The 27276-nt window shown below is 43.0% G+C and overlaps 1 protein-coding gene across 2 annotated transcripts; it reads left to right on the top strand.

The window, feature by feature from the left end:
- Positions 1 to 1759: 1759 nt before the first annotated feature.
- Positions 1760 to 25477, top strand: LOC139406995 (tyrosine 3-monooxygenase/tryptophan 5-monooxygenase activation protein, theta polypeptide a). Of its 2 annotated transcripts, none has more exons than XM_071150226.1 (6): positions 1760 to 1932; positions 2772 to 3247; positions 19427 to 19550; positions 21958 to 22121; positions 22392 to 22487; positions 22807 to 25477. In XM_071150226.1, exons 2-6 carry the CDS (start codon positions 2954 to 2956, stop codon positions 22864 to 22866), a joined length of 738 nt encoding a protein of 245 aa, XP_071006327.1. In that variant the 5' UTR covers positions 1760 to 1932; positions 2772 to 2953; the 3' UTR covers positions 22867 to 25477. The 2 variants fall into 2 exon arrangements, with proteins under 2 accessions (XP_071006327.1, XP_071006328.1); XM_071150227.1 differs by lacking the exon at positions 1760 to 1932 and having other exon boundaries at positions 2792 to 2846; positions 2880 to 3247.
- Positions 25478 to 27276: the final 1799 nt, after the last annotated feature.

Genomic DNA, 27276 nt, shown 5'->3' with positions numbered 1-27276 from the left:
TCACTTAGTGACATTTTTTTTCATGAGGTTATGATACCCATTAATTTGTGTATGCAGCATTGCAGGTGTATTCCCACTTCTGGGGGGCTGAGTCGCTAATGGCACCCTATTCCATATAGTGCACTACATTTGACCAGGGCTTGGAAATTAAACAAGTGGGCTCATAAGCCTTGTAATAGCTTATTCCTTTATTCTTGGTGGTCACACTTTTGGGTAAAATAGTATAGGCTGATCCAACCATTAATGACATTTTAACTGCAAAGTATCTTGCAAAGATGTGTGTGTGGCTACAATCTTGTTCAATCTGCCACACCCACTAGCCTACTGATCAAATATGGTTTACTCTGGATTATATTGACGCTGTATGTGTGTGAGATCAGAGATATTACAGAAAGAAGGAGATAGGAATCCCATTAGTCAATGAATTGGAGGAACGCGTAACGCCCCACCCAGCAGACTGTGGACCAATCGCGTTCACGTTGTCATGCTGCGTCACACGGTTGCTAATGCTAATTGTCACGTATCCCTTCTTAGAGTCAGGGTATGATGCTGCTTTCAAAACAACCCGGAAAAATAGTTTTCAACAGTCATCCAACTCTGAATTCCAGTTGGCAACGATTGGCCTCTTCCTAAAGCTCTGACTTTCTGACCTGAAGACGTCACTAACATCATGATTTGACCCATTTTTTTTGGAGTTCCTAGTTGTCTTGAAAGCACTATTAGTTGAGAAACCTGCCTATTTTCCTCAAAAGTATGCAATCTCACGACTCCAAAGGAATATAATATTACAGAGAACAAGTTAATTATCTTACATCTCTGAAAATGTTTTAATGTTGTACTTGTTGTTGACGAAATTCATGCGAATGTTTGGTTTTTGAGCTTGCGACCAATTCACTCCTTGGAGGAGAGCTCTCCTTGTCCCAGAATCACCCAGAATGCACTGCGTGGCCCATTGACGATGCATGGGCAACGTACACAATGGCCGTTAATACTATTCCAAAGGAGTTTCCCATCTCCTCAAAAGTATCTCTGAAGGAATACACTGAGGTATATATTGAGAGAAATTGTAATGGCATGTTTTCGTAGGCACCAACTCCACCACAGTTAGTTGGACAAAGCCTATGAGAAAAATGAATGCAGTTTTTGGATAAACTACAAAAATAAACACAGGCTTAGGAGATCTTATGCTTCTTGTTCTATGAGATAATCATCAGCTAACGTCATTTTTGTTAATTTTGAAGGATTTATATAATCATAAAAAACACATAAATCACATAAAGGCTTCATAATTCATAAAGGTCACGTTAACTGATTATTATCTCATAGAATAAAACGTATATGATCTCCTAAACCTGTGTTAACCATAGACCTTATTTTCGGCGTGAATTCCAAAACCCTATTCTTTCCCTATAAATGTCCATAGGGATCCATGGGGATGGCTGAACGAACCAGAGGTAACTTATTTTGGGTTTTAGGTGTACAAACTGACGATCTCTATTGGTGTGACGGGAGGGCGTTGGATATCCATGGTAATGGTGACGTCTCCTCTCTTGCTTTAATTGGTTGAGTTCGTTTTGCATGGCCCGGTGCCCCGGTTAAGAAGAGAATTCACTTAAGATCCAATGGAATGGTAGAAAACATTCCAACTCCGCCTACCTGGCGCACCGGGCCATGCAAAACAAATTTTCCCATTGGAGGAAACCCCGTTGCCTCAAAAAGCCCTCCTTCTTTCCCCGCGCTATCGTCCTATTAGTTCTTGTTTTGAACCATGACGGATAATTCCGATTCAAAGACGGGTTCTCATAGGGCTATTGTTTTGTTGGACACGCCCTTTGGCCATGTTTGGTTGAAGGCGTAGATTTTTTTCGCCTGCCCGAAGCTCATAGTGTATCTACTTGGAGTGGCTGATCGGAACAACCTAGCGAACTAAAGGTTGGGAAATATTCCTTCTTCTTTATATCATGGAAATTCATGTGTAGTTTGGCTACTATATTTAAGATCAAGTTCGATTGTAAGGAAATGTAAACTGTCTATCTATGGCTAGTTAGCTTACGGTGTGTGGTTGCCACTGCCAGTGCTTCAGAAAAAATATTCGGTATCGTGCTATTTACTGCAGCCAGACAGCTAACGTTAGTTTGTTAGGCAATCAAATTTGGATGCTGGGCAAACCACCACACTTGCTTGTAAACGAGATGGCATAAGTTGTAACATAGTATTATTATATAGTAAGCTCTTGAACAAGTCAAGTGAATTACAACATATCCGTCCAACAATTTTACTAGTACACTATAACTATCTAACGTCATTAGCTAGTTAGAAGAGTAGTTATGTTACTTTAGCCAGCTAACGTTAGTTAGCAGACTACATCTGCCTGGCTAGCCTCCGCTGCAGATGGTTGGCTAACGTTAACTAACACACATTGGCATCATACGTTTTAGTATTAACGTTACTGTAGTATTGGGGGAGCGGGAAGGTTACACAATATTGTCTGGCTAGTGTCATTTCACCGAACTGGGTCGCTCACGACCATGACTGAGTTGATAGTGGGTTGGCTTGACGCTGAGAGTGAAAGCTGTGTGCAGTAGTCGGGAGTAATTTATGTGTCAAGCCAGGACTGTTTCCCAGCTAGCTAATGTTATATTAACAAGTCAAATATTTAATATATTTGTTTTTGTAAAAGGTGAACTAACTAACCAACCAAGTAACTTCATCGCTACAAGTTGTGTGCAAGATTTGACCATCTTAAACAATCTTCTAATCTTCCTCCCCAGGTGTCCCTGTCTGGACAACATACCTGTACCTCCATTCACCTGTCCATCGATTATAAATATCTATCGTTCTACACAATCTATCTACACGATCTAGCCCCACATCTTTGCCCCATTCCTTCCGCTCTCTTGGGACTCTATTTGCATCTGCGAGCGACAGTTTGAACATCAAATAACACATAAATATGGATAAAACAGAGCTGATTCAGAAAGCCAAGCTGGCGGAGCAGGCTGAGCGTTACGACGACATGGCTTCGTCCATGAAGGAGGTAACTGAGAAGGGGGCAGAGCTGTCGTGTGAGGAGAGAAATCTTCTATCGGTTGCCTACAAAAACGTTGTCGGGGCCCGGAGGTCCGCATGGCGGGTCATCTCCGCAATCGAGCAGAAGACCGAGGGCAGCGACAAGAAGCTTCAGATGGTGAAGGAGTACCGGAATAAGGTGGAGACCGAGTTGCGAGACATCTGCAACGACGTATTGGTGAGTTAATGTTTTTCCGTTAGCCAGAATGAGTGGGCATGTATGGCTTTGAGAGAACCTAATTTGATTTACCCAGTCCACTTTCTCCACTGGAAATTGAGAACAGACTGTCTGTGACGACCACAATAAACCATTTGTGGGGGTCAATAAATGGTCTATCGTGGTATAAAAAGCTTCTTGATAGAATCGTCAACAAATTCTCACTGTGTCTGTGAGGCCGAGGAGAGAGAAAGAAGCTGTCATCCATTTTTTTTCTTTGGAGATGAGATGATTTGGTTGACTGTCTGTATCCTCCCTCTTTATGACAATCTATTTACTAGTAGTGCAAAATAGAACAGTCCTATAAATCCCCTGTTTGCTGTAGTGCATTAGTGGAAACCAAGACTGTTCTCTGGCTGGGTCTGCCGGTTTTGACTAGCAGAAGTAAATTATTCTAACCTGCTACGAAAAGTAACGTGGCAGGTTAGGCTAATTAATGTGGCAGGTTAAAATGCAAAAATGGTCTCAGACACGACTCAAACATATACAGTATCTAGCTAAAACCTGAGAACAGTGTTGGTTTCCACTAATGCAATGCTGCCCCTCATTCATGGACTTTAACATTGCAGTGCTTCTATTGGTGTGATGTTTATCTGAAACTATGCAGAAAGGCTGCACCAATTGATTATCTGAGCCACAGTGGTGCAGTGGAATGACCTCCCCTTTCCACTGCTGCTCACAATCAATACAGTGCATTCGGAAAGTATTCAGACCCCTTGACCCTTTCCACATTTTTATTTTACAGCCTTATTCTAAAATGGATTCAATTGTTTTTTCCCCTCATCAATCTACACACACAACCCCATAATGACAAAGTAAAAACGTTTTTAGATATTTATTTTTACAATTATTCAGAACCTTTACTCTGTACTTTGTGGAAGCACCTTTGGCAGCGATTACAGCCTTGAGTCTTCTTGGGTATGACACTACAAGTTTGGCACATCTGTATTTGGGGCGTTTCTCCCATTTTTCTCTGCAGATCCCCTCAAGCTCTGTAAGGTTGGATGTGGAGCGTCACTGCACAGCTATTTTCAGGTCTCTGCAGAGATGTTCGATTGGTTTCATGTTCATGCTCTCGCTGGGCCACTCAAGGACATTCAGAGACTTGTCCCGAAGCCACTCCTGTGTTGTCTTTGCTGTGCTCTTAGGGTTGTTGTCCTGTTGGGGCGAAGGTTCTACTTCCAGTCTGAGGTCCTGAGCGCTCTGGAGCAGGTTTTCATCAAGGATATCTCTCCATATTTCCCTCGATCCTGACTAGTCTCCCAGTCCCTGCCGCAGGGGGCTGGTTTCCTACAGACGTGACCATTCTTGGTTTCATCAGATCAGAAAATATTGTTTCTCATGGTCTGAGATGCCTTTGGGTGCTTTTTTGGCAAACTCCAAGTGGGCTGTCATGTGCCTACTGAGGAGTGGCTTCAGTCTGACCACTCTACCATAAAGGCCTGATTGGTGGAATGCTGCAGAGACAGTTGTCAGTTTGACCGCGCGGCCAGCTCTAGGAAGAGTCTTAGTGGTTCCAAACTTCTTCCATTTAAGAATGTAGGCCACTGTGTTCTTTGGGAGCTTCAATGCTCCAGATTTTTTCGTGTAACCTTCCCCAGATCTGTACCTCGACACAATCCTGTCTTGTAAAAACCTGTTTTCACTGTCATTTTCAGCTATTGTGTGTAGATGGAATCTTCAATTTTAGAATAAGGCTATAACATAACACAAGGTGGAAAAAGTGAAGGGGTGTCAATACCTTCCGAATGCCCTGTATGGTTTGCAGGCACAGGCCGTAAAGGCAGGCAGGACCTCTTTTCTTCCTCTTTTTACATTTCACTGAATAGTTTTATTAGGGTTGTCAACGGAACAGTCATACGTTCTGAGCCAAAGGGCACGGCAAATGTCCACACAATAATGGGCTCTACTTGGTAGACTGATGTTTAGTTGGATTGGCTGTTTGAGTTTGATATGCCAGATCAAATGAGGCAAAACGGCAGTATGTGAACTGGGCCTCCAGTGGGGATGTTGGAGCATCCAGACACGATGACACGTTACAATAATACTTAGCAGTTGTGGTACTGATAATATTAGCAAGGGACAGCACTGCCGTAATCCTGTCGCTGTGTTTTAAAAATGTGTGCCCCCCCTGCCGACCTACCCTTTTTTTTTTTTCAATCAGTCCCTTTTTTATTTTTGGTTTTGCACAGGAAGGTTTTTACTTGTTCTATACATTTCCTGTTCAACTGAGCTAATTTTAAGCACACACCTTGATCCCCATGTTGTATTGAATGACTCTGTGACACTATTTTGGGGATCAACTGTAGCATGAGCTGTCATGGGCTGGTCATATGCCCCAACCCAATGAGATGATGGTGGATCCTGTGGCCTTTGCTGTCCCTCAGTTCTTTGTTATACAGAAGGGCTGTGGCTGCATCTCAAATGGTACACTATTCACCCCATATAGGGCTTTGGTAAAAAGTAGTCAATAGAGTGCTATTTCAGACAGAATCCTAGTGTCGGCTGGAAGTTGCCTGACCTGTTTGCATTGATGTCTTATCTACTGTCACTATGGGAGAGTTTATTCTTACTCCTGCCTGCAGGGCTTAAGTGGGTGTGGCCATGGTGACAGACGGTACCTGTAATCTCTCTTAGATTACGTGCCGGTGCCACAGCCCCCTAATGTTCATCCACTTTAAAAGACACGGTTTAACACCAAGGTGTGCCGATACTATGGGCTAACTTCTAATTCTGCCTGTTCCTGGAGTGGCCAGTTTATCCACTGGAGCATGATCTACTCTTTATGATTGACTAATGTAATCATAGCTGCCTTTCTATGGATAGAAAAGAGCAGAAGCTTTATCTGACCAGGACCCAGTCGTAGTAGAAGACTCATGCGTGTGTGTCAGTCAACTGCATTCTTGACATACTCACCTAAAGCGTTAAACAAGACTGAGATTCTCATTAGTAGTGCATGACCTTCCCATTGGCTCACTCTTCAGCTTGTGTGTGTGTATAGTACTAGAGATGAAACCGTATGAACATTTCATATCACGATTACAGTGGCCGAAATGATCACTGTTACCAGTTATCACCGTGTTGTTCAAATGTGTGGAAATGTTCAAAAAGTACTGATAGACACACTCAGATAATTTCACCAAGTTTTATATTGAAAACCAACGAACAACAAATAAAATTAGCAGCACAATGCACTTTGTGTCCATAAACATTCAAATAATAACATTAAAGATGGCACTATGTGGCCATGAGAGGTAAGTTTCCCTAGTGCAGGTTTAATTGAACACAACCTTAAGTAAGCAAATCCAAATAAAGAAACCCAAAATACAATTAGTAGCACTCACTTTGTAGTGAGGCACGGCAACCTTCATCAGCCTCAAAGCCGGGCCTCTCAACGATTTGAAATGGCATCATCTCCTTTGCAATGTAATATGAAAAGGCTGTAGTGAGGTCTTGAGCATTTTTTTTGATGTGGGTGCATCAGCAGCCTGCCTTTTTTAAAATGCTTGCTCAAGTGTGTGTCACAACTGTAGATGAGGGACCAGTAGCATCACTGGGTTTGCCTGCTGTACACCAACTCTGTAAACAAGGGAATGGCAAATGTAGTATTATTATTGGTGTTAGACTGTGTGTGTATATAATAATAAATATAATATATCTTCTGTGTAGTATTTCAGTATATGCAATGACCCCATGCACAATTTACATAAACACAAATGTGTCTTAAGACAGTGATATTAATTGAAATGAGCCCAACAACTGACGTAAATACAGGAGTCTATAGTGTTTCTCCTGTTGAAACACTTTTACAACCGAGTCGACGTCTGCCGGATTTTAAATGAACAAAATATGTTGGCTGGGTGACTAAACGACATCACGTGTTATTCTGTGCAACGTCCGAATAGAGTCTGCAGACACACGACGCATACAGCCGCAGAACAACGCGTAGTGTTTTTACAGGCGTAGGTAACACTGAAAGCTTCAGTTTACATTGTTGACAAGCTATTAGCAGACAAACTATGACATTTTCCCCCATTCCGAAGTCCCCACATCATGCATTGAGCTAAAAGTTAACTTACCTTGCATTCGCTATAAAGTAGTTGGTGGTGGTCACGAAGATGATTCAAGAGATTTGAAGTGTTGCCCCCTTTCGCGGCATTTTTTGTTTTTGCGTGTTCTGCAGACAGGGTGACCATCTTCGATTTTAAGTTTCCCTAAGCACTCTTGTAAAACCCAAAATACGACCACACTTCAGTTTTGGTCCTCTTAGAAGGCAGAAACATCTCCCGAGCGCTGTCACTGCCTTACACCATGTTTCACATGAAACAAAACCCACGTTGCGCCTACGTCAGACTGTTGCTAGCTTTGGTTGACGCTGGACAGTATTTACCGTGAGTTTTCCAAACCGCGGTAATCAAACACGGTTTTAATGATAATTGAAAAGGAAATACTAATCGTCAGGAATTTTACTGTGGTTTATCGTGAAACCGGTAACCGTTTCATCCATATGTAGTACTACTCTTTATTGTTAACTACTCAACCAGCTCCATAACCCTCTGTATATATGCGTCACCATCATGCTTTAAATAGGGCAGAGATGTTTGTGTGAAGCCTAGCTTTATTTATCAGTTTATCCCTTAGAACAGTGTGTGCTGCATCCCTAAAAGCACCCTATTCTCTATATAGGGCACTTCTTTTGACTAGGGCTGATAGTAGAGGTCGACCGATTATGATTTTTCAACGCCGATACCGATTATTGGAGGACCAAAAAAGCTGATACCGATTAATTGGCCGATTTTGTTTTATTTATTAGTAATGATGACAATTACAACAATACCGAATTAACACTTATTTTAACCTAATATAATACATCAATAAAAATCAATTTAGCCTCAAATAAATAATGAAACATGTTCAATTTGTTTTAAATAATGCAAAAACAAATAATGCAAAAACAAAGACACACTAGCCCTGAGCATACAGTACCAGTCAACAGTTTAGACACACCTACTCATTCCAGGGTTTTTTCTTTATTTTTACTATTTTCTACATTTTAGAATAATAGTGAAGACATCAAAACTATGAAATAACATATATGGAATCATGTAGTAACCAAAACAGTGTTAAACAAATCCAAATATATTTGAGGTTCTTCAAAGTAGCCACCCTTGGCCTTGATGACAGCTTTGCACACTCTTGGCATTTTCTCAACCAGCTTCATGAGGTATTCACCTGGAATGCATTTCAATTAACAGGTGTGCCTTGTTAATTTGTGGAATTTATTTTCTTTTTAATGCGTTTGAGGCAATCGGTTATGTTGTGAGAAGGTAGGGGTGGTATACAGAAGATAGCCCTATTTGGTCAAATACCAAGTCCATATTATGGCAAGAACGGCTCAAATAAGCAAAGAGAAACAACAGTCCATCATTACTTTAAGACATGAAGGTCAGTCAGTACAGAACATTTCTAGAACTTTGAAAGTTTCTTCAAGTGCAGTTGCAAAAACCATCAAGCGCTATGAGGAACTGGCTCTCATGAGGACCACCACAGGAAAGGAAGTCCCCAGAGTTACCTCTGCTGCAGAGGATACGTTCATTAGAGTTAACTGCACCTAGATTGCAGCCTAAATAAATGCCTCAGAGGTTAAGTCAAAGACGCATTTCAACATTAACTGTTTAGAATCAGGCCTTATGAATCAGGCCTTAATGATTGTTTTTGTTCCAACCGCTGTGTCTTTGTGAGACGCAGAGTAGGTGAATGGTTGATCTCCACATGTTTTGTTCCCACCGTGAAGCATGGAGGAGAAGTTGTGATGGTGTGGGGGTGTTTTCCTGGTGACACTGTCTGATTTATTTAGAATTCAAGGCACACTTAATCAGCATGGCTACCACAGCATTCTGCAGTGATACGCCATCCCATCTGGTTTGCGCTTAGTCCCACTATCATTCGTTTTTCAACAGGACATTGACCCATAACACTCCTCCAGGCTGTGTAAGGGCTTTTTGACCAAGAAGGAGAGTGATGGAGTGCTGCATCAGATGACCTGGCCTCCACAATCACCCAACCCAATCTCAACCCAATTGAGATGGTTTGGGATGTGTTGGACCGCAGATTGCAGGAAAAGCAGCCAACAAGCGCTCAGCATATGTGGGAACTCCTTCAAGACTGTTGAAAAAGCATTTCTCATGAAGCTGGTTGAGAGAATGCTAAGAGTGTGCGAAGCTGTCATCAAGGCAAAGGGTGGCTACTTTGAAGAATCTCAAATATAAAATATATTTGGATTTGTTTAAGATATTTTTGGTTACTAAATGATTCCATATATGTTTCATAGTTTTGAAATAACTACAATTCTACAATGTAGAAAATAGTACAAATAAAGAAACCCTTGAGCGAGTAGGTGTGCTTGATTGGTACTGTATGTTGGTCTACAGTTGTCCTCCATACTCAATTGTGCAGTACACACTTAATTCTATGTGTTTGGTGATGGAGGAAAAGCTCAGTTGTATAGTATTTCTTGTGGATGAGGTTTAGATCTAGCTCCCTGGTGGATTAAAGCAGATTACCAGTAATCCAGACAGGTCCACCATTCCAGTGTTTCCTAACTCCAGTCTTGCAGTTCCCTCAACAGCACACATACACCCGTTTGATCTGAGCTGTGATGGGGGTGTCAGGCTGTTCATCGAAGCAAGCCAAGCTCTCATCCACACAGGCCCTTAACTTACCCTACATACACTGAGTGTATATAACATTAGAATACCTGCTCTTTCTATGATGTAGACTGACCAGGTGAATCCTGGAGAACGCTATGACCTCTTATCGATGTCACTTGTTAAATCCACTTCGATCAGTGTAGATGAAGGCGACGAGATGGGTTAAATAAATATTTGTAATCCTTGAGACAATTGAGACATGGAATGTGTGCCATTCAGAGTGCCTTTTGAATGGGATATGGTAGTAGGTGCCAGGTATACCGTATTGTGTCAAGAACTGCAACACTGCTGGGCTTTTCACACTCAACTGTTTCCCGTGTGTATCAAGAATGGTCCGCCATCCAAAAGACATCCAGCCAACTTGACACAATTATGGGAAGCATTGGAGTCAACATGGGCCAGCATCCCTGTGGAATGCCTGACGAATTGAGGTTGTTCTGGGGGGAGGGGGGTGCTCTTAATGTTTGGTATACTCTATATGGCATGCAGAGCCATGGTCAAGTGGGCAATATTCTCGGCACAAGCCACATGTACACGCCTCCCCACTGGAGACCAGGGTTCAATCCCAGTCTCCACCCTTCATCCTATGTCACCCTTCTATAGATATACCTGTCAAATAAAAAACAACAAAATATTATGTTTAAATAACTTTTCATCCTGCTGTGTCACTTCCTGTCCTGTGTGTAAAGGAAGCTGTAACCCTGACAGACACGGATGTTCATTGAGGATGCAGCCTAGTGTTTTGGTGTGGCAGGCTCAATGCTGAGCTAGTTCGCACACTGGCTGAGCAGCATCTGTGTGCTCTAAATCTGCATTGGCCATCTGTTAGTGCCCTGCTCTACACAGGGCCCCTCTGGGCTAGTTCCTTCATGCTCCAGCCTCGTATTACATAATAAGTATGTATGTTATTACATCTTCTAGGTAGTGGGTACACGCAGGGACAGTGATGTATGTGTCTGGTCAAGTTATCACACATTGGGTACAGTAGTATTGCCTATCTGTCTGTGCTGTCACGCCAACTCATTGTCATTCCATGTTTGGTAAATATGTCATGTTTTGGTCAAATTCGATTGACAATGCCATCCATGTGTCCCCCCTGTGGGAGATAGATTGAGAATCTCCTCATCGCCGCCCATCAAATTAGCCTACAGTTAGCAATTGTTTATCTATTTCACACTATGTTGGGGTACAAATCTGAGTATAATGCTTGTGTAGATGTTTATTTTTTATTTAACTCGGCAAGTCCGTTAAGAACACATTTTTATTTTACAATGTCGGGCTACCCCGGGCCAAACCCTCCCCTATACCGGACGACACTGGGCTAATTGTGCGCCACCCTACGAGACTTCAGATCACGGCGGGTTGTGATACCGCTGCGCCACTCAGGAACCCTCAAAATGATGTCAACCCCAAGACATGTTCATGTCATCGTCACCAATCGACTGCATTCGCCTTCACTTAAAAACGGCTTCAACTACCACCACTGATTTCTATATACTAGCTTTGCTACCAGCTTATATGAATGGGAGTTAGCATTTAGCAGACTTTTTTCCCTTTTTTTTTCTCTAAACCCTAAATGGACAACTTCTAAGTATTATACAGTGAAAACAGCCAAATATATCCAAATTTGATTTTATTAACCACCTTGTGGGCCTGTTAGATCACAGAAATCATGGCGGATTTGACGAATATCCATTTTGGTAGATTTGTTGAATGGGTGCCAATGACGGCGCCCTTCTATCCCCCACGTTCTGCGTTCCAATGATCTCTTTACCCACATGCATGGAGTTGGCAAGAGCACAAACAGATCTGGGAGCAGGCTGGATTTGTGTAACCTATGGTAAGCTGTTCATGAACCCATAAGGATACTGACTTGACCAATGTTTATAATGACTGTGTAATATGCTGCTTCTGGTACTGTGTTATGTGCAATGGGTTAAATGGTTTAAGTTAAAATAAAAGGGGTCTGGAAGCATTTAGTTTTTGTCTGTGCTAGTGACACTGTTCATTTGCTCTCGTCACCATGAATAACGGGGATATGCCATCTGCTGTGGTCAGATGACCGTTTTAAATGTAGCTAGGCTATGGAAATAATCCAGCTCCGTGGTCACAGTATGGCACTACAGCGTCAACATTGTCATCCACTTTCACCTTATTTCATGTGCTCCTGCTACTTGGTTGTTCAGGTGCATAGGGAGGTCAGTGACTAACACTTGTGGTATAGGGTGAAAGTCAACGTTGGCTAAGTGTTGACGACATGACCGTGCCCAAGCGCTCTGTTTGAATGGATGTGTCCCAAATGGCACCCTATTCCCTTGATAGAGCATCACCCATAGGGCACTGGTCAAAAGTCGTGTGCTATATAGAGAATAGGGTGCCATTTGGGACACATACTGAATGTCTGAGCACATGTTTGTTGGGAGGCGGTAGGGAGGTGTATAAATTCCTCCCCTCTATCTGTGAAGGTTGCTGGTGACGATAGGAAGAGAAAATATTTATTCTGTCCTGATTCCCACCCTCCCACCAGGGATAAGATCAAACTGGAAGAAATAGTCTGTCCCAAATGGCCCCCTATTCCCTAAGTTGTGCACTATTTTTGAGTCCTTTGGCCCCCGGTCAAAAGTAGTGCACTATATAGGAAATAAAGTATCATTTGGGACACTCATAGAGAGGATGGCAGCAGAGAAATGAGAGCGAAATTCAATCCAGGCTGTATCATAACTGGCCGTGATTGGGAGTCCCATAGGGTTTGGCCGGTGTAGGCTGTCATTGTAAATAAGAATTTGTTCTTAACTGACTTGCCCAGTTAAATAAAATTAAAACCCAGCATGTTCACTTGAGGAGTCTAAGTGAGCTCTCCACTATAACTGTCAGGCCCAATTATGAGGTTTTTATTTTGCCTTGCCATGAGCCTTTGAGAAGGACTTCTGCTTCACTGACCTGCTAACATACCTGCTGCGCGCGTGTGCGCTCACACACGTTCTGCGCTGTGGCTGCTGAGGATGGAGGAGTGCCTCTCTAAGGATGTTTGTGGTGACGATTTCACTCGGAGGAAATGGCTGCCAGTTCAGCCCATTTCCTGGGTTTGCTGCGTGGCTTAAGTGTGTGCATGTGTGAGCATGTGACTTCTCAGAACAAGCAGCAGTTAAGCTGTACAATTAAACGGATACTTTGGGATTTTGGAAATGAGGCCCTCTATCTACTTCCCAGAGTCAGATGAACTCATGAATACCATTTTTAGGTCTCTGTGTGCCGTTTGAAGAAAGTTGCTAGCAATTGCGCTACCGCTAGTTAGCAACTTCCTTCCAACTGCATGCTGACTTCCTTCAAACTGCAAGATATCCACGAGTTCATCTGACTCTAAAGGGCCTCATTCCCAAAATCCCAAAGTATCTCCCCTCTCTGTGCATCTCTACAGCAGTAGTATGATGTCAGGGACACTCACTGTGAACAGTTGGTTGTATAGGTGTAGTGAGGGTGGGTGGCAGGTAGCCTAGTGGTTAAAGCATTGGGCCAGTAGCTGAATAGGTTGCTGGTTCAAATATCCAAGCTGACAAGGTGAAAAAATCTGTATGGTGTATGTGACAAAACACTTTTACGTGTACGTCAGTACTGTGGGGCAGGTGTAGTTGCCTGTACGTCAGTACTGTTGGGCAGGTGTAGTTGCCTGTACGTGTGGCGATCATTACATTTTGTCAGCCGGTAACTGTCATGCAAATAACTGCCGGTCTCACGGTAATTTAACGTTAATCAACATAAACGTTTAGCATCTCCTGGCTTCCACGCATAGCCTACGAGCCACTGATGTAGACATCTGGAACATCCACATCCACAAGTATTTTACATTTTGTTTTTTACATTTTGTTTTAATATAGCTTATACCATAACAATTAATCCATTATTTATTTTAGGCAGGTATAAAGGAACATGATATGAAGAAAGTTTTGCCTATTTCAGAAGAACAGAATAGCATACTCTGAGTTGTCCTTATGTCATGCCCTGATCTGGCTATGCCATGTGGCTGTGGGTTACACTAGTCCATTTAGCAGACAGGATTTGCCTGTAATTCCCGTGGCATTATTTGATATTAATATAGTTGAAGTCGGAAGTTTACATACACACTTAGGTTAGAGTCATTTAAAACTAATTTTTCAACCACTCCACAAATTTCTTGTTAGCAAACTATAGTTTTGCCAAGTCGGTTAGGACATCTACTTTGTGCATGACACAAGTCATTTTTTCCAACAATTGTTTACAGACAGATTCTTTCACTTATAATTCACTGTATCACAATTCCAGTGGGTCAGAAGTTTACATACACTAAGTTGACTGTGCCTTGGAAAACAGCTTGGAAAATTCCAGAAAATGATGTCATGGATTTAGAAGCTTCTAATAGGCTAATTGGCATCATTTGAGTCAATTGGAGGTGTACCTGTGGATTAGAGGTCGACCGATTATGATTTTTAAACGGCGATACCGATTATTGGAGGACCAAAAAAGACGATGCCGATTAATCGGACGATTTTTGTTTTATTTATTTGTAATAATGACAATTACAACAATACTGAATGCACACTTATTTTAACTTAATATAATACATCAATAAAATCAATTTAGCCTCAAGTAAATAATGAAACACGTTCAATTTGGTTTAAATAATGCAAAAACAAAGTGTTGGAGAAGAAAGTAAAAGTGCAATATGTGCTATGTAAGAAAGCTAACGTTTCAGTTCCTTGCTCAGAACATGAGTGCATATGAAAGCTGGTGGTTCCTTTTAACATGAATCTTCAATATTCCCAGGTAAGAAGTTTTAGGTTGTAGTTATTATAGGACTATAGGCACTTTAGTATTGCCAGTGTAACAGTATAGCTTCCGTCCCTCTCCTCGCTCCTCCCTGGGCTCGAACCAGCAACACAACGACAACAGCTACCCTCGAAGCAGCGTTACCCATGCAGAGCAAGGGAAACAACCACCCCAAGGCTCAGAGCGAGTGATGTTTGAAACGCTATTAGCGCGGGCTAACTAGCTAGCCATTTCACTTCGGTTACACCAGCCTAATCTCGGCAGTTGATAGGCTTGAAGTCATAAACAGCGCAATGCTTGACGCACAACAAAGAGCTGCTGGCAAAACGCAGGAAAGTGCTGTTTGAATGAATGTTTACGCTCCTGCTTCTGCCTACCACCGCTCAGTCAGATACTTAGATACTTGTATGCTTGTATGCTCAGTCAGATTATATGCAACGCAGGACACGCTAGATAATATCTAGTAATATCATCAACCATGTGTAGTTAACTAGTGATTATAATTTAATAAGTTTAATGCTAGTTTAATGCTTCCACAAGTCTGGTTCATCCTTGGGAGCAATTTCCAAACGCCTGAATGTACCACGTTCATCTGTACAAACAATAGTACGCAAGTATAAACACCATGGGACCACGCAGCCGTGATACTGCTCAGGAAAGAGACTGGTTCGGTCTCCTAGAGATGAACGTACTTTGGTACGAAAAGTGCAAATCAATCCCAGAACCACAGCAAAGGACTTTGTGAAGATGCTGGAGGAAACCGGTACAGAAGTATCTATATCCACAGTAAAACGAGTCCTATATCGACATAACCTGAAAGGCCATTCAGCAAGGAAGAAACCACTGCTCCAGAACCGCCATAAAAAAGCCAGACTACGGTTTGCAACTGCACATGGGGACAAAGATTGTACTTTTTGGAGAAATGTCCTCTCGTCTGATGAAACAAAAATATAAATGTTTGGAGGAAAAAGGAGGAGGCTTGCAAGCCGAAGAACACCATCCCAACCGTGAAGAACGGGGGTGGCAGCATCATGTTGTGGGGGTGCTTTGCTGCAGGAGGGACCGGGGCAGCTCTAGCAGGGCAGAAATTTGACAACCTGACTTATTGGAAAGGTGGCATCCTATGACCTGTGCCACGTTGAAAGTCAAAGGTCTTCGGTAAGGCCATTCTACTGCCAATGTTCGATAATGGAGATTGCATGGCTGTGTGCTCGATTTTGTTACTTTGTATGTATGGTGTGTTTGTGTGTGTGTGTGTGTGTGTGTGTGTGTGTGTGTATACTGCTCAAAAAAATAAAGAGAACACTTAAACAACACAATGTAACTCCAAGTCAATCACACTTCTGTGAAATCAAACTGTCCACTTAGAAAGCAACACTGATTGACAATAAATTTCACATGCTGTTGTGCAAATGGAATAGACAACAGGTGGAAATTATAGGCAATTAGCAAGACACCCCCCAATAAAAGAGTGGTTCTGCAGGTGATAACCACAGACCACTTTTCAGTTCTTATGCTTCCTGGCTGATGTTTTGGTCACTTTTGAATGCTGGTGGTGCTTTCACTCTAGTGGTAGCATGAGACGGAGTCTACAACCCACACAAGTGGCTCAGGTAGTGCAGCTCATCCAGGATGGCATATCAATGTGAGCTGTGGCAAGACGGTTTGCTGTGTCTCTCAGCGTAGTGTCCAGAGCATGGAGGCGCTACCAGGAGACAGGCCAGTACATCAGGAGACGTGGAGGAGGCCGTAGGAGGGCAACAACCCAGCAGCAGGACCGCTACCTCCGCCTTTGTGCAAGGAGGAGCAGGAGGAGCACTGCCAGAGCCCTGCAAAATGACCTCCAGCAGGCCACAAATGTGCATGTGTCTACTCAAACGGTCAGAAACAGACTCCATGAGGGCCTGACATCCACAGGTGGGGGTTGTGCTTACAGCCCAACACCGTGCAGGACGTTTGGCATTTGCCAGAGAACACCAAGATTGGAAAATTCGCCACTGGCGCCCTGTGCTCTTCACAGATGAAAGCAGGTTCACACTGAGCACATGTGACAGTCTGGAGACGCCGTGGAGAACGTTCTGCTGCCTGCAACATCCTCCAGCATGACCGGTTTGGCGGTGGGTCAGTCATGGGGTGGCATTTCTTTGGGGGGCCACACAGCCCTCCATGTGCTCACCAGAGGTAGCCTGACTGCCATTAGGTACCGAGATGAGATCCTCAGACCTCTTGTGAGACCATATGCTGGTGCGGTTGGCCCTGGGTTCCTCCTAATGCAAGACAATGCAAGACCTCATGTGGCTGGAGTGTGTCAGCAGTTCCTGCAAGAGGAAGGCATTGATGCTATGGACTGGCCCGCCCGTTCCCCAGACTTGAATCCAATTGAGCACATCTGGGACATCATGTCTCGCTCCATCCACCAACGCCACGTTGCACCACAGACTGTCCAGGAGTTGGCGGATGCTTTAGTCCGGGTCTGGGAGGAGATCCCTCAGGAGACCATCCGCCACCTCATCAGGAGCATGCCCAGGCATTGTAGGGAGGTCATACAGGCACGTGGAGGCCACACACACTACTGAGCCTCATTTGGACTTGTTTTAAGGACATTACATCAAAGTTGGATCAGCCTGTAGTGTGGTTTTCCACTTTAATTATGAGTGTGACTCCAAATCCAGACCTCCATGGGTTGATACATTTGATTTCCATTGATAATTTTTGTGTAATTTTGTTGTCAGCACATTCAACTATGTAAAGAAAAAAGTATTTAATAAGAATATTTCATTCATTCAGATCTAGGATGTGTTATTTTAGTATTCCCTTTATTTTTTTGAGCAGTATATATATAAATATATATACACATATTTATATTTGTCCACTTCAGTTATTATACAAAACAGATAGGCCTATGGGCTAGGCTACGTAATGCATGTGACTATGATTAGAAAAATTTGCAAAAAAAATTGCATGTGCTGTTTCTTGCCTTAGACTGCACACGCTGGGCATCAAGTGATGATATTCTCACCCATCCGACTATTCTCAATATAATCTTGTCTTTACATACACTAAATAATGTGTGAAATTAATTGTGATTTATCATGCGCCTGTCGGAACAGGGGCAGTGGGGGGAAAAAAGACATCTGTATGCTCTTGAATAGCGAATGGAGGACGCTTTCCCCCGGTTCATTTAATGCCAGCCAAGTAGAGCGCCGTTTTGGAGAAGCCTAGTTACCATGACTCAACAGTCACATGGAATTTGACTGCGGTCATGGCTCGTGACTGCCAGTGTGGTTGTAGTACGGTCATTGTAACAGTCCTGCCTGTGCGTCTGCTGTGCTCTGGCATGTGTAGTTGTCAGTGCTGTAACCAAGCGTCTCACCCAGGCTGTCAGATTGTCGTCACACCCATGCCGAGCTGATAATCAGGTATTAGAGAGCCAGCATTAACTGCGGCCTGTAGTTGGTATCACCTTCCCTCAAGCCTTTCACTGAGTTCTCTATGCCTCCTCATCTTTCATTGTGTTTTCTGGGTTCGCCCACTACACAGATGAAACACAAATTATGTCATTGTAATTCCTCCCTGCCTCCCTCCTTGGGGCTGAACATTGGCCTCACCATGCTGTAGTACTGACCTCTGCAGATGCAGGGAGCTGATAACTGCTTACCACACGTGTGGTCTAGAGCCAGTTTGTGCTGTCATGCGAACTACCTGTCACTCACTGCCATGCCAAACACGATTGACTCGACGATAACAATTATGGAGTAGACGAGCACAAACGTATGTGGGAACAGGCTACCTAACACACGTGGTCTCTAGGTAGGACTCTGTCTATTGCTGTAAGCAGCGTGCCCTTATTAAGAGGAAGTGGACGATTGTTCGGTTTACACAGGAAGCTGGTTGTGGAGTGCTCATTCTTTCCTACCAGTGTTATGTGCATGTAAATGCCACCACAACCTGTTTGTGGGAGTAGCACACAATCTGAGGCAACGGATAAGTTAACAAAGTACAGCTATAATAATTGATAGGGGTTTGTCCCAAATTGCACCCTATATAGTGTGCTAATTTTGACCAATTCTGGGAATCGGGTGCTATTTGGGACTCATTCAATGTTTTATATGTGCGATAACCATGCAGAGTGTTTTGGTGTGTTTACGGGAATGTAACTCCAAAAAAATCATGTCCAAGGTTTTATTTAACCCGTGTCATCCTGCACCACTGGCCAAAGGAAGGAGTCCATCACATTTTATTTTTTTCCTTTTTGTAAATTATATTTTCCGTTGCTGAAGAAGCACTCCCTCTCTGGATGCCACACCTACTTTCTCCTCTTCAAAGCAGATCATATTAATGAAAAATATACTAATTTTTCTTGAAGTTACAACTTCTAAGCATTTCTTCCAATTATTTTCTCCCTCCAATTTGAATTATTGAACTGTGGCCTGTCATGGAATCCTGCCTGTGTACAAAATGAGCTGGGACTTGTCCCAAATGGCACCCTATATAGTGCACACATTTTTACCAGGGCCCCAGTGTACTATGTAAGGAATGGGGTGCTATTTAAGACGACGCAGACGTGCGTGTCAAATAGTTCTTCACATTAATATTAACTCTCCTCCTGTCGGTTTTTCTCCCTCAGGGGCTGCTGAGCAAATATTTGATTGAAAATGCTCCCAATGCGGAGAGCAAAGTGTTCTATTTGAAGATGAAGGGAGACTACTACAGATACCTGGCTGAGGTGGCCTCCGGAGACGACAAGAAGGGTAAGTACTGGTCCTCTGGACTGATCAGTCGCCGTCTACATACCAAATGGCACCCTATTCCCCATATAGTGCACTACTTTTGAACACGGACCATGTCTCTATTCTCTAAGGGCCTTGGTCAAAAGTATTGCATTATATAGGGAATAGGCTGTCATTTGGGACTCAGATTAATTCTCTCAGGACGGGGGACGGGGGACGGGGGGGATTTTGATAGTTACAAGATAGGCAAGCCGGTTAACAACAAATTCTTATTTACAATGACCGCGTACCCCGGCCAAACCCTAACCCAGTCCCTATGGGACTCCCATTCATGGCCAGTTGTGATACAGCCTGGAATCGAACCAGGGTCTGACGCATCTAGCACTGAGATGCAGTGCCTTAGACCGCTGCGCCACTTGGGAGCCCAACAGCCTATAGCTTGTTCTCCATCTTTTTAAATAGTGAGCAACATGTTTTCAGCACTTATTTCCCTGACTGATCAAAACTAGTTTTCTCCTCTCCCTCTGCAGCAGACATGTAGTGAGCAATGTGTTTGGCACATCAAATCGTAGTATAAATTTGCAATACATCTAGAAACGTGAGAATCGCAATGCATATCTTATCAACACTTAAGTATCGTGATAATATCGTATCGTGAGGTCCGTGTCAATTCCCAGCCCTAGCTCCCACTGGTCTCCCTGTCCCCTTTAACTGGAGCCAGGAGTTTACAGTGGATAAAAGACTCAAGCATAAACTGCATTGTAGTAGAAAGGATTACAGGGGCTTATGAGGTTGTAGTCTGACCATGAAATGAAATGATGGTTATGTTGTAGAGCAGACAATCTACCAGGGAGGACAGCAGCTCTGCGTCCCAAATGGAACCCTATTCTCTTTAGTGCACTAATTTTGACCAGAGCCCTGGACCCTGGTCAACCATAGTGTACTAGATGGGAAATGAACCGGGTGCCATTTGGGATGCTCATCAGTTATCTTTTGTTTGTTGATATTGTTTTGTTGTCAGACAGTATGTGTTGATAGGACATCTGTTTTTGTTTTCCTGTTTCCCCTCAAATCATTATAGAGCTTGAAGGTATTTAACAAGCGTTTACTCAAGCATGCAACACCCTCTGGAAAAAAAGATATCTAAATACATTCTGTGTGTTTGAGAGCCATCCAGACCTCTAGCTTCCGGGGATTCAAGTTTGTTGATTTATTGCAGGCTGAGTTAGTTTGGGCTTAGAGATGGGTATATGAATGTTCCCTCCCTGGGGGTCTCTTCCCTCCCTCTCTGCCCCAATTGAAGATGGAGGGGGTTGAAACGGGGAAGGGAGGATGTCTGGCACCAGCTACAGATGAACAGTTGAAATGTTGGCCTAGGTCTAATCAGTTAGTAGCATAACGCTTGCTGGCTTATTTTGGCAGCCACTTCAGGCACTCTGCAATTAGGTCCACATGGATCATATCAGGGGATTATTTGGTACTTTTAAATTATTTTATATATATATATATATATATATATATATATATATATATATATATATATATATATATATATATTTCTATTTCTATTTTACCATCTTTTTCTCCCCAATTATTTTGCTATCTTGTTTCATCGCTGCAACTCCCCAACGGGCTCGGGAGAGGCGAAGGTTGAATCATGCGTCCTCCGAAACATGACCTGGCTAACTGCTCTTAACACCCGCCAGCTTAACCCGGAAGCCAACTGCACCAATGTGTCGGCGGAAACACCTTTCAACTGGTATCCGGGGTCAGCCCGCAGGCACCCGGCCCCCCCACAAGGAGTCGCTAGAGCGCGATGAGCCAAGTAAAGCCCCACCGGCCAAACCCTCCCCTAACCCGGACGACGCTGGGCCAATTGCGCGCCGTCCTATGGGACTCCCAACCACGGCTAGTTGTAAGCACAGCTCGGGATATGAACCCGGGACCATAGTAACGCCTCTAGCACTACTGCATGCAATGCAGTGCCTTAGAGCCCCCGGTACTTTGTTATTCTTAATGCCAGGGCACTATTTGTAGCTTCGGTGCTCAACAAAGGATATTTATAAGCCCATTATCTCATATAGCATAGCTCTCAGAAACACTTTCAGATAGGCTGACAATTGTCAGAACAGTGGCCAGGCCAGAGCAGGGAAAGGAAAGTGACGCCATCTGGAGCAGTGATGGATGCCTAGAGACACATGACTTCCTGACCAAAGTCACATTTTTACAAAGGTTGTGAAATGAAACCGAGACAATTGGGTTGTCCCAAATAGCGCCTTTATCCCTATGAAGTGTACTACTTTTGAGCCTATGGGCCTGAAATGTAGTGCACTATATAAGGAGTAGGGTGCCATTTGGGACATAGAGCTCCGACTCTAAAAACATTCTCTATCTTAATTATTCCTTCTTACCCCCCTCCTCTCCACAGAGACAATATCCAACTCTCAAGACTCCTACCAGGAGGCGTTTGACATCAGCAAGAAGGAGATGCAGCCCACTCACCCCATCCGCCTGGGCCTGGCCCTCAACTTCTCTGTCTTCTTCTACGAGATTCTCAACTCCCCAGAGAAGGCCTGCTCACTGGCCAAACAGGTCGGGAAAATGACAACACAGAAGCCCACACTGGCTGCGTCCCACTCTGCACCCTATACCCTATATAGTGCTTTCTTTTGACCAGGAGCCATATGGTTTGACCGGGACCCATATGGTCAAAAGAAGTGCACTATATAGGGAATAGGGTGCCATTATGTGGTGTGCACTATACAGGAACAGAGCTGTATTATATGCCCTCTCTCTCTACCTTTCATCTCATTGTTCATATGCATATATCAACCATTTTATTATTTGTGTGGGTGCTCGTAGGCCTTTGATGACGCCATCGCTGAGCTCGACACGCTGAGCGAAGACTCGTACAAAGACAGCACCCTCATCATGCAGCTGCTGAGAGACAACCTCACAGTAAGTACCCTCCTGCCTCCCTCCACCGAGCGACATGATTGGACACATCCCACCTACATCCATTCACCAACACAGGCACTAACTGCAACCCCCTCTAGTGTATGTGCGTCTTAGTTTAGTGTTTTAATCTCAAGTAGTGCCACATGTGAATGATTAGCTATGATATAGGGGTTTGAGAGGATTTGACCTAAGTGGAGCACATGTATAATATACCATTTAGCTTCACTTTTATCCAAAGTGACCTAATTTTTAGATGGTGACTTCTGAAATGCTTATGGTCAGTGCATTGTTAATGTTTTTTTTGTCTTGTGTGTTTCAGCTATGGACGTCTGATAATGCAGCAGATGAGCCAGAGACTGGAGAGGAAGGAGAGAACTGAGATGCTTCCTGTCCTTCCTCGCCAAGAAAAAAAAAGAAAAAGACCCCAAAAATATTTTACACTTCATTCCTTATTGTTCCACTCGAAATTATTCTAGTAATGAACGCCTGTCGTTACCAAGGAGCTGTCGGTATGTGGGAAATTTAAATAATTTTCGTTTTCACCACGACTCAGCGTTTTGGTATGAATAAAAGCTAAGTTAAAGTAAACAATATCGCCATTCCTGAGTTTGTGTTTGTCCCGGCCTTCCTGACGTGCAGTTTCTGCTGTAGAAAAGTATTCGCTTCACTTTAACATCAACATTAACTGTCTGTCCAACATGACAATATAGGATGTATGTGTATGTACACTCCCGTACATATATATTTGGACAGTGATGCTAAAACTTATAATTTTGCTCTGTGCTCTAGCATTTTGGATTTGAGATCAAATGTTTTGAGACAACAGTACAGACTTTCCTTTTTTTTGGGGGGGGGGGTTTCACCGTTTTAGAAATGAATGTACTTTATGTATTTAGTACCCCCCCCCCCCCCCCCCCCCCCCCCCCCCCTTTTTTGTTGTTGAAAGTATTTGGACAAAATCACAGTGTTCCATTTAGTCAAAAGTTTAGTATTTGGTCTCAGTCCTAGCAGTGTCTCCATCAAGCTTCTGACTTTGCAAATAGTTTTGGTTGTTTCTGATAATTTTGTGCCCAATAGAAATGAATGGTAAATAATGTGTTGTCATTTTGTGGTCACTTTTTATTGTAAATAAGAATATGTTTCTGAACACTTCTACACTAATGTTGATGCTACCATGATTACGAATAATCATGACTGAATTGTTAATAATGATGAAAGATCATACCCCCAAAACATTCTAACCTTTCACCATTACCAATAACAGTGGAGGTTAGGGTTTTCTTTTGGGTATGATATTTATGCATCTAACTTTCCCACTCATCATTAGCCATGATTATCCGTAATCACACATTCATGTAGACGTGTGCAGACACATTCTAGTCTTACTTCCAATAAAAGTGACAATAAAATTACGCAATACATTATTTACCATTTCTATTGGGCACACATAATCTGAAACAACCAAATCAAACTGCAATTGCATCTAACCAATTTGTAGTCCCAAGCTTGGTGTTGTCCGTGCGTGCTGGGAATATGGTCCCAAATACTACACTTTTTGACTACGTTTAATACACTAAGTGAATTTGTCTAAATACTTTTGACACCTTACAATAGGGGGACTAGATACATAATGTGCTTTCATTTCTAAACAGTGAAAAAAAGCCTCAAATAGACCGCCCGAGTGGCGCCGGGGTCTAAGGCACTGCATCTCAGTGCTAGAGGCGTCACTACAGACACTGGTTTGATTCCAGGCTGTATCTCAACCCGGCCGATTGGGAGTCCCATAGGGCGGAGCACAATTGGCCCAGCGTCATTAGGGTTTGTACGGGGTAGGCCGTCACTGTAAATAAGAATTTGTCTTAACTGATTTGCCTAGTTAAAGAAATGTTGAATAAAAAAAGCAATAAAAGGTGACATTCTGTACTGTCGCAGAGTATGAAACATTTGATTTCCAATCCAAAATATTTGATTTCAAGTCCACATTGCTGGAGTGAAGAGCCAAATGAAATGTTTTGCTTCACTGTCCAAATAAATGTGTGTGTGTGTCCAGAAGGATCTATTTAGTACATTATGAAAGACCCATTTGCAAACAGGGAGCATGAAGCAGCCTGGGCATATGGTGGGGAGGGAAAGAAATGTCAAGCTGACCCAAATTTGACAGCTATTCTGGCGTGCCTCCACGGTTTGGTCTTCCAAAAAAGGTTGCAAGGTAGTTGCATCTGCCAGCACCTGCTGGACCATGTAAGCCAACCTGTCATGTTGGGTTTGTCCCAAATGGCACCCTGTTCCCTTTATTATGCACTACTTTCGACCAGAGCCCTCGTCAAAAAGTAGTGCACTATGAAGGAAATCGGGTGCTGTTTGGGATGCAGGTTGTATGGTAACTTGTAATGCTCCTGCCACCTGTATTGTATGAAGCTGCTGAGGTTGTCCAACCAGTGGTTGCCTCCCTATTACCTATATTAGTGCACTACTTTTGACATGGCCCCTAGGGCTCTGGACAAATGTATTGCACTATATACGTGTTATTTGGGATGCAGACTCAGCAGAGCATGTGCTAAATATGGGCTCTTGTTACAAGGTCTCTCCCTTTTCAAAGGTCACAACTCCTTCCTAGTTATTATATTATTCAACATTGAGGTGACCATGTGTTACTTTTTAGCATGTCTGACAGTAAAAAGGTGGCACTTTATGAAGACAAAACAAGTGAAATGACAAGTAATGCATGCCCATTTTTCAATGTACACTGGAATGGGAATCAATATTGCATACACAAAGTCCCATTTGTTTTTGCTTAGTACTTTTCACTGCAGGTTTGTGCACATGTTAGAGGGTGTGTGGTTTGTCCAGTGATTGTCTTTAGAGATTCGGACCACTTTTGTGGTTTTTGCTAACCGTTGATTGTCGTCCCCAAACTCTTGTGAAAAATGTGTAATTGCCTACGGAACATCTATGTAAACGTTAATAAACATGACATTTTATAAACCATACATTTTTGTGAGAATACATTGTTGAATTGATTAAATGTATTTATTAACCTTTAACACCATTGAGACCAGGGTCTCATTTCCAATGGTGCTCTGAGAACAACCGTTCAAGCAATGCGAGGAGGCCGCTTGGTCTAAACCAATTTCCCGATAGCATCCGTAGCAGGAGTGCGTGATCAACTGTATCGAATGCTTTCGACAGATCAATATGAAGTGCAGCGCAGTGCTGTTTCCTGTTTAGTGCATTAACAATATTAAAACAAAAATATAAACTCAACATGTAAAGTGTTGGTCCCATGTTTCATGAGTTGAAATAAAAGATCCCTTAAATGTTCCATATGCACAAAAAGCTTGTTTTGTTTTGTGCACAAATTTGTTTACATTGCTGTTAGTGAGCATTTCTCCTTTGCCAAGATAACCCATCCACCTGAAAGGTGTGGCATACCAAGAAGCTGATTAAACAGCATTATCATTACACAGGTGCACCTAAAAGGACACTCTAAAATATGCAGTTTTGTCACACAACACAATGCCAAGGACGCGTAGACCTTACAGTGAAATGTTTACTTACAAGCCCTTAACCAACAATGCTTTAATAAGTTTTAAGGAAGTAAGTACGTTTTGAGGTAGAATTTAATGTTCATTTCTCTTCCATGAACCGTTTTAGAGAATTTGGCAGTACGTCCAACTGGCCTCACAACTGCAGACCACGTGTAACCACGCCAGCCCAGGACCTCCACATCAGGCTTCTTCACCTGCTGGGGATTGCCTGAGACGGGCCACCCAGGCAGCTGATGAAACAGAGGAGTATTTCTGTCTGTAGTAAAGTCATTTTGTGGGGAAAAGCTCATTCTGATTGGCTGGGCCTAGCTCCCCAGCCAAGGTGGGCCTGGAAGGGCGGACCCTGCACAGCCGTGAAATTCATAGATTAGGGCCTAATTCATTTATTTCAATTGACTGATTCCCTTATATAAACTGTAACTCAGTAAAATTGTTGCATGTGGCGTATATATTTTTGTTCAGTATATGTCATTTACAACTAGAGAAGCAGCCGAGATGGTGCCGTGTCCTTGATCACATGACCTAGGCATCTCAAACCAATGTATTGTTCACAGGATAGGAACACACATTGCACACCATTTGGCTTTCCACATAAAGCAAAGCACTTACACGATTGTATATAAATATTTGAAACTTTCAAATATCAATAGCTCTTCAACCACTGGAAACCGAAACTTCCTTACATCCGCACCAAAACCTGGGAAAACATCACATCCGCTCTCCACTGACTCCACTGTTCACCTACAAATCTCTCCATGTCCTGGCTTTCTTACCTCTCTGACATGCTGCACACCTAAATCCCCTGTCACATAGGAAAAGGTGCTATCTAGAACCAATAATGGTTCTTCGGTTCTCCCCGTAGGATAACCCTTTAAAGAACCTTTTTTGGTTCCAGATAGAACCCTTTTGGTTCCAGGTAGAAGCCTTTTGGGTTCCATGTTGAACCCTTTCCACAGAGGGTTCTACATGGAACCCAGAATAGTTATACCTGGAATCAAAAAAGGCTTCTCCGATTGGGGACAGCCGAAGAACCCTTTTGGAACCCTTTTTTCCAAGAGTGTACTCATCTGACTCCGTTTTCCTTATCTCTTGCAACACCAGACTCCTGGACAGTGTTGATCTCGTCTTCAGTGCCTTCAGCTCAACTGCACTTCTGAAACTCCTGGAACATCCATCACGCTGCTTGAACATTTAAAAGCAGACTCACAAAGCATCTCTTCAGACAACACTTACAGTGAGGG

Source organism: Oncorhynchus clarkii, chromosome 4 (genome assembly GCF_045791955.1).
Source record: "Oncorhynchus clarkii lewisi isolate Uvic-CL-2024 chromosome 4, UVic_Ocla_1.0, whole genome shotgun sequence".
Lineage (NCBI taxonomy): Eukaryota > Metazoa > Chordata > Actinopteri > Salmoniformes > Salmonidae > Oncorhynchus > Oncorhynchus clarkii.
Note: the sequence above shows the minus strand (reverse complement) of the source record. Positions and strands in the feature narration are given on the sequence as shown.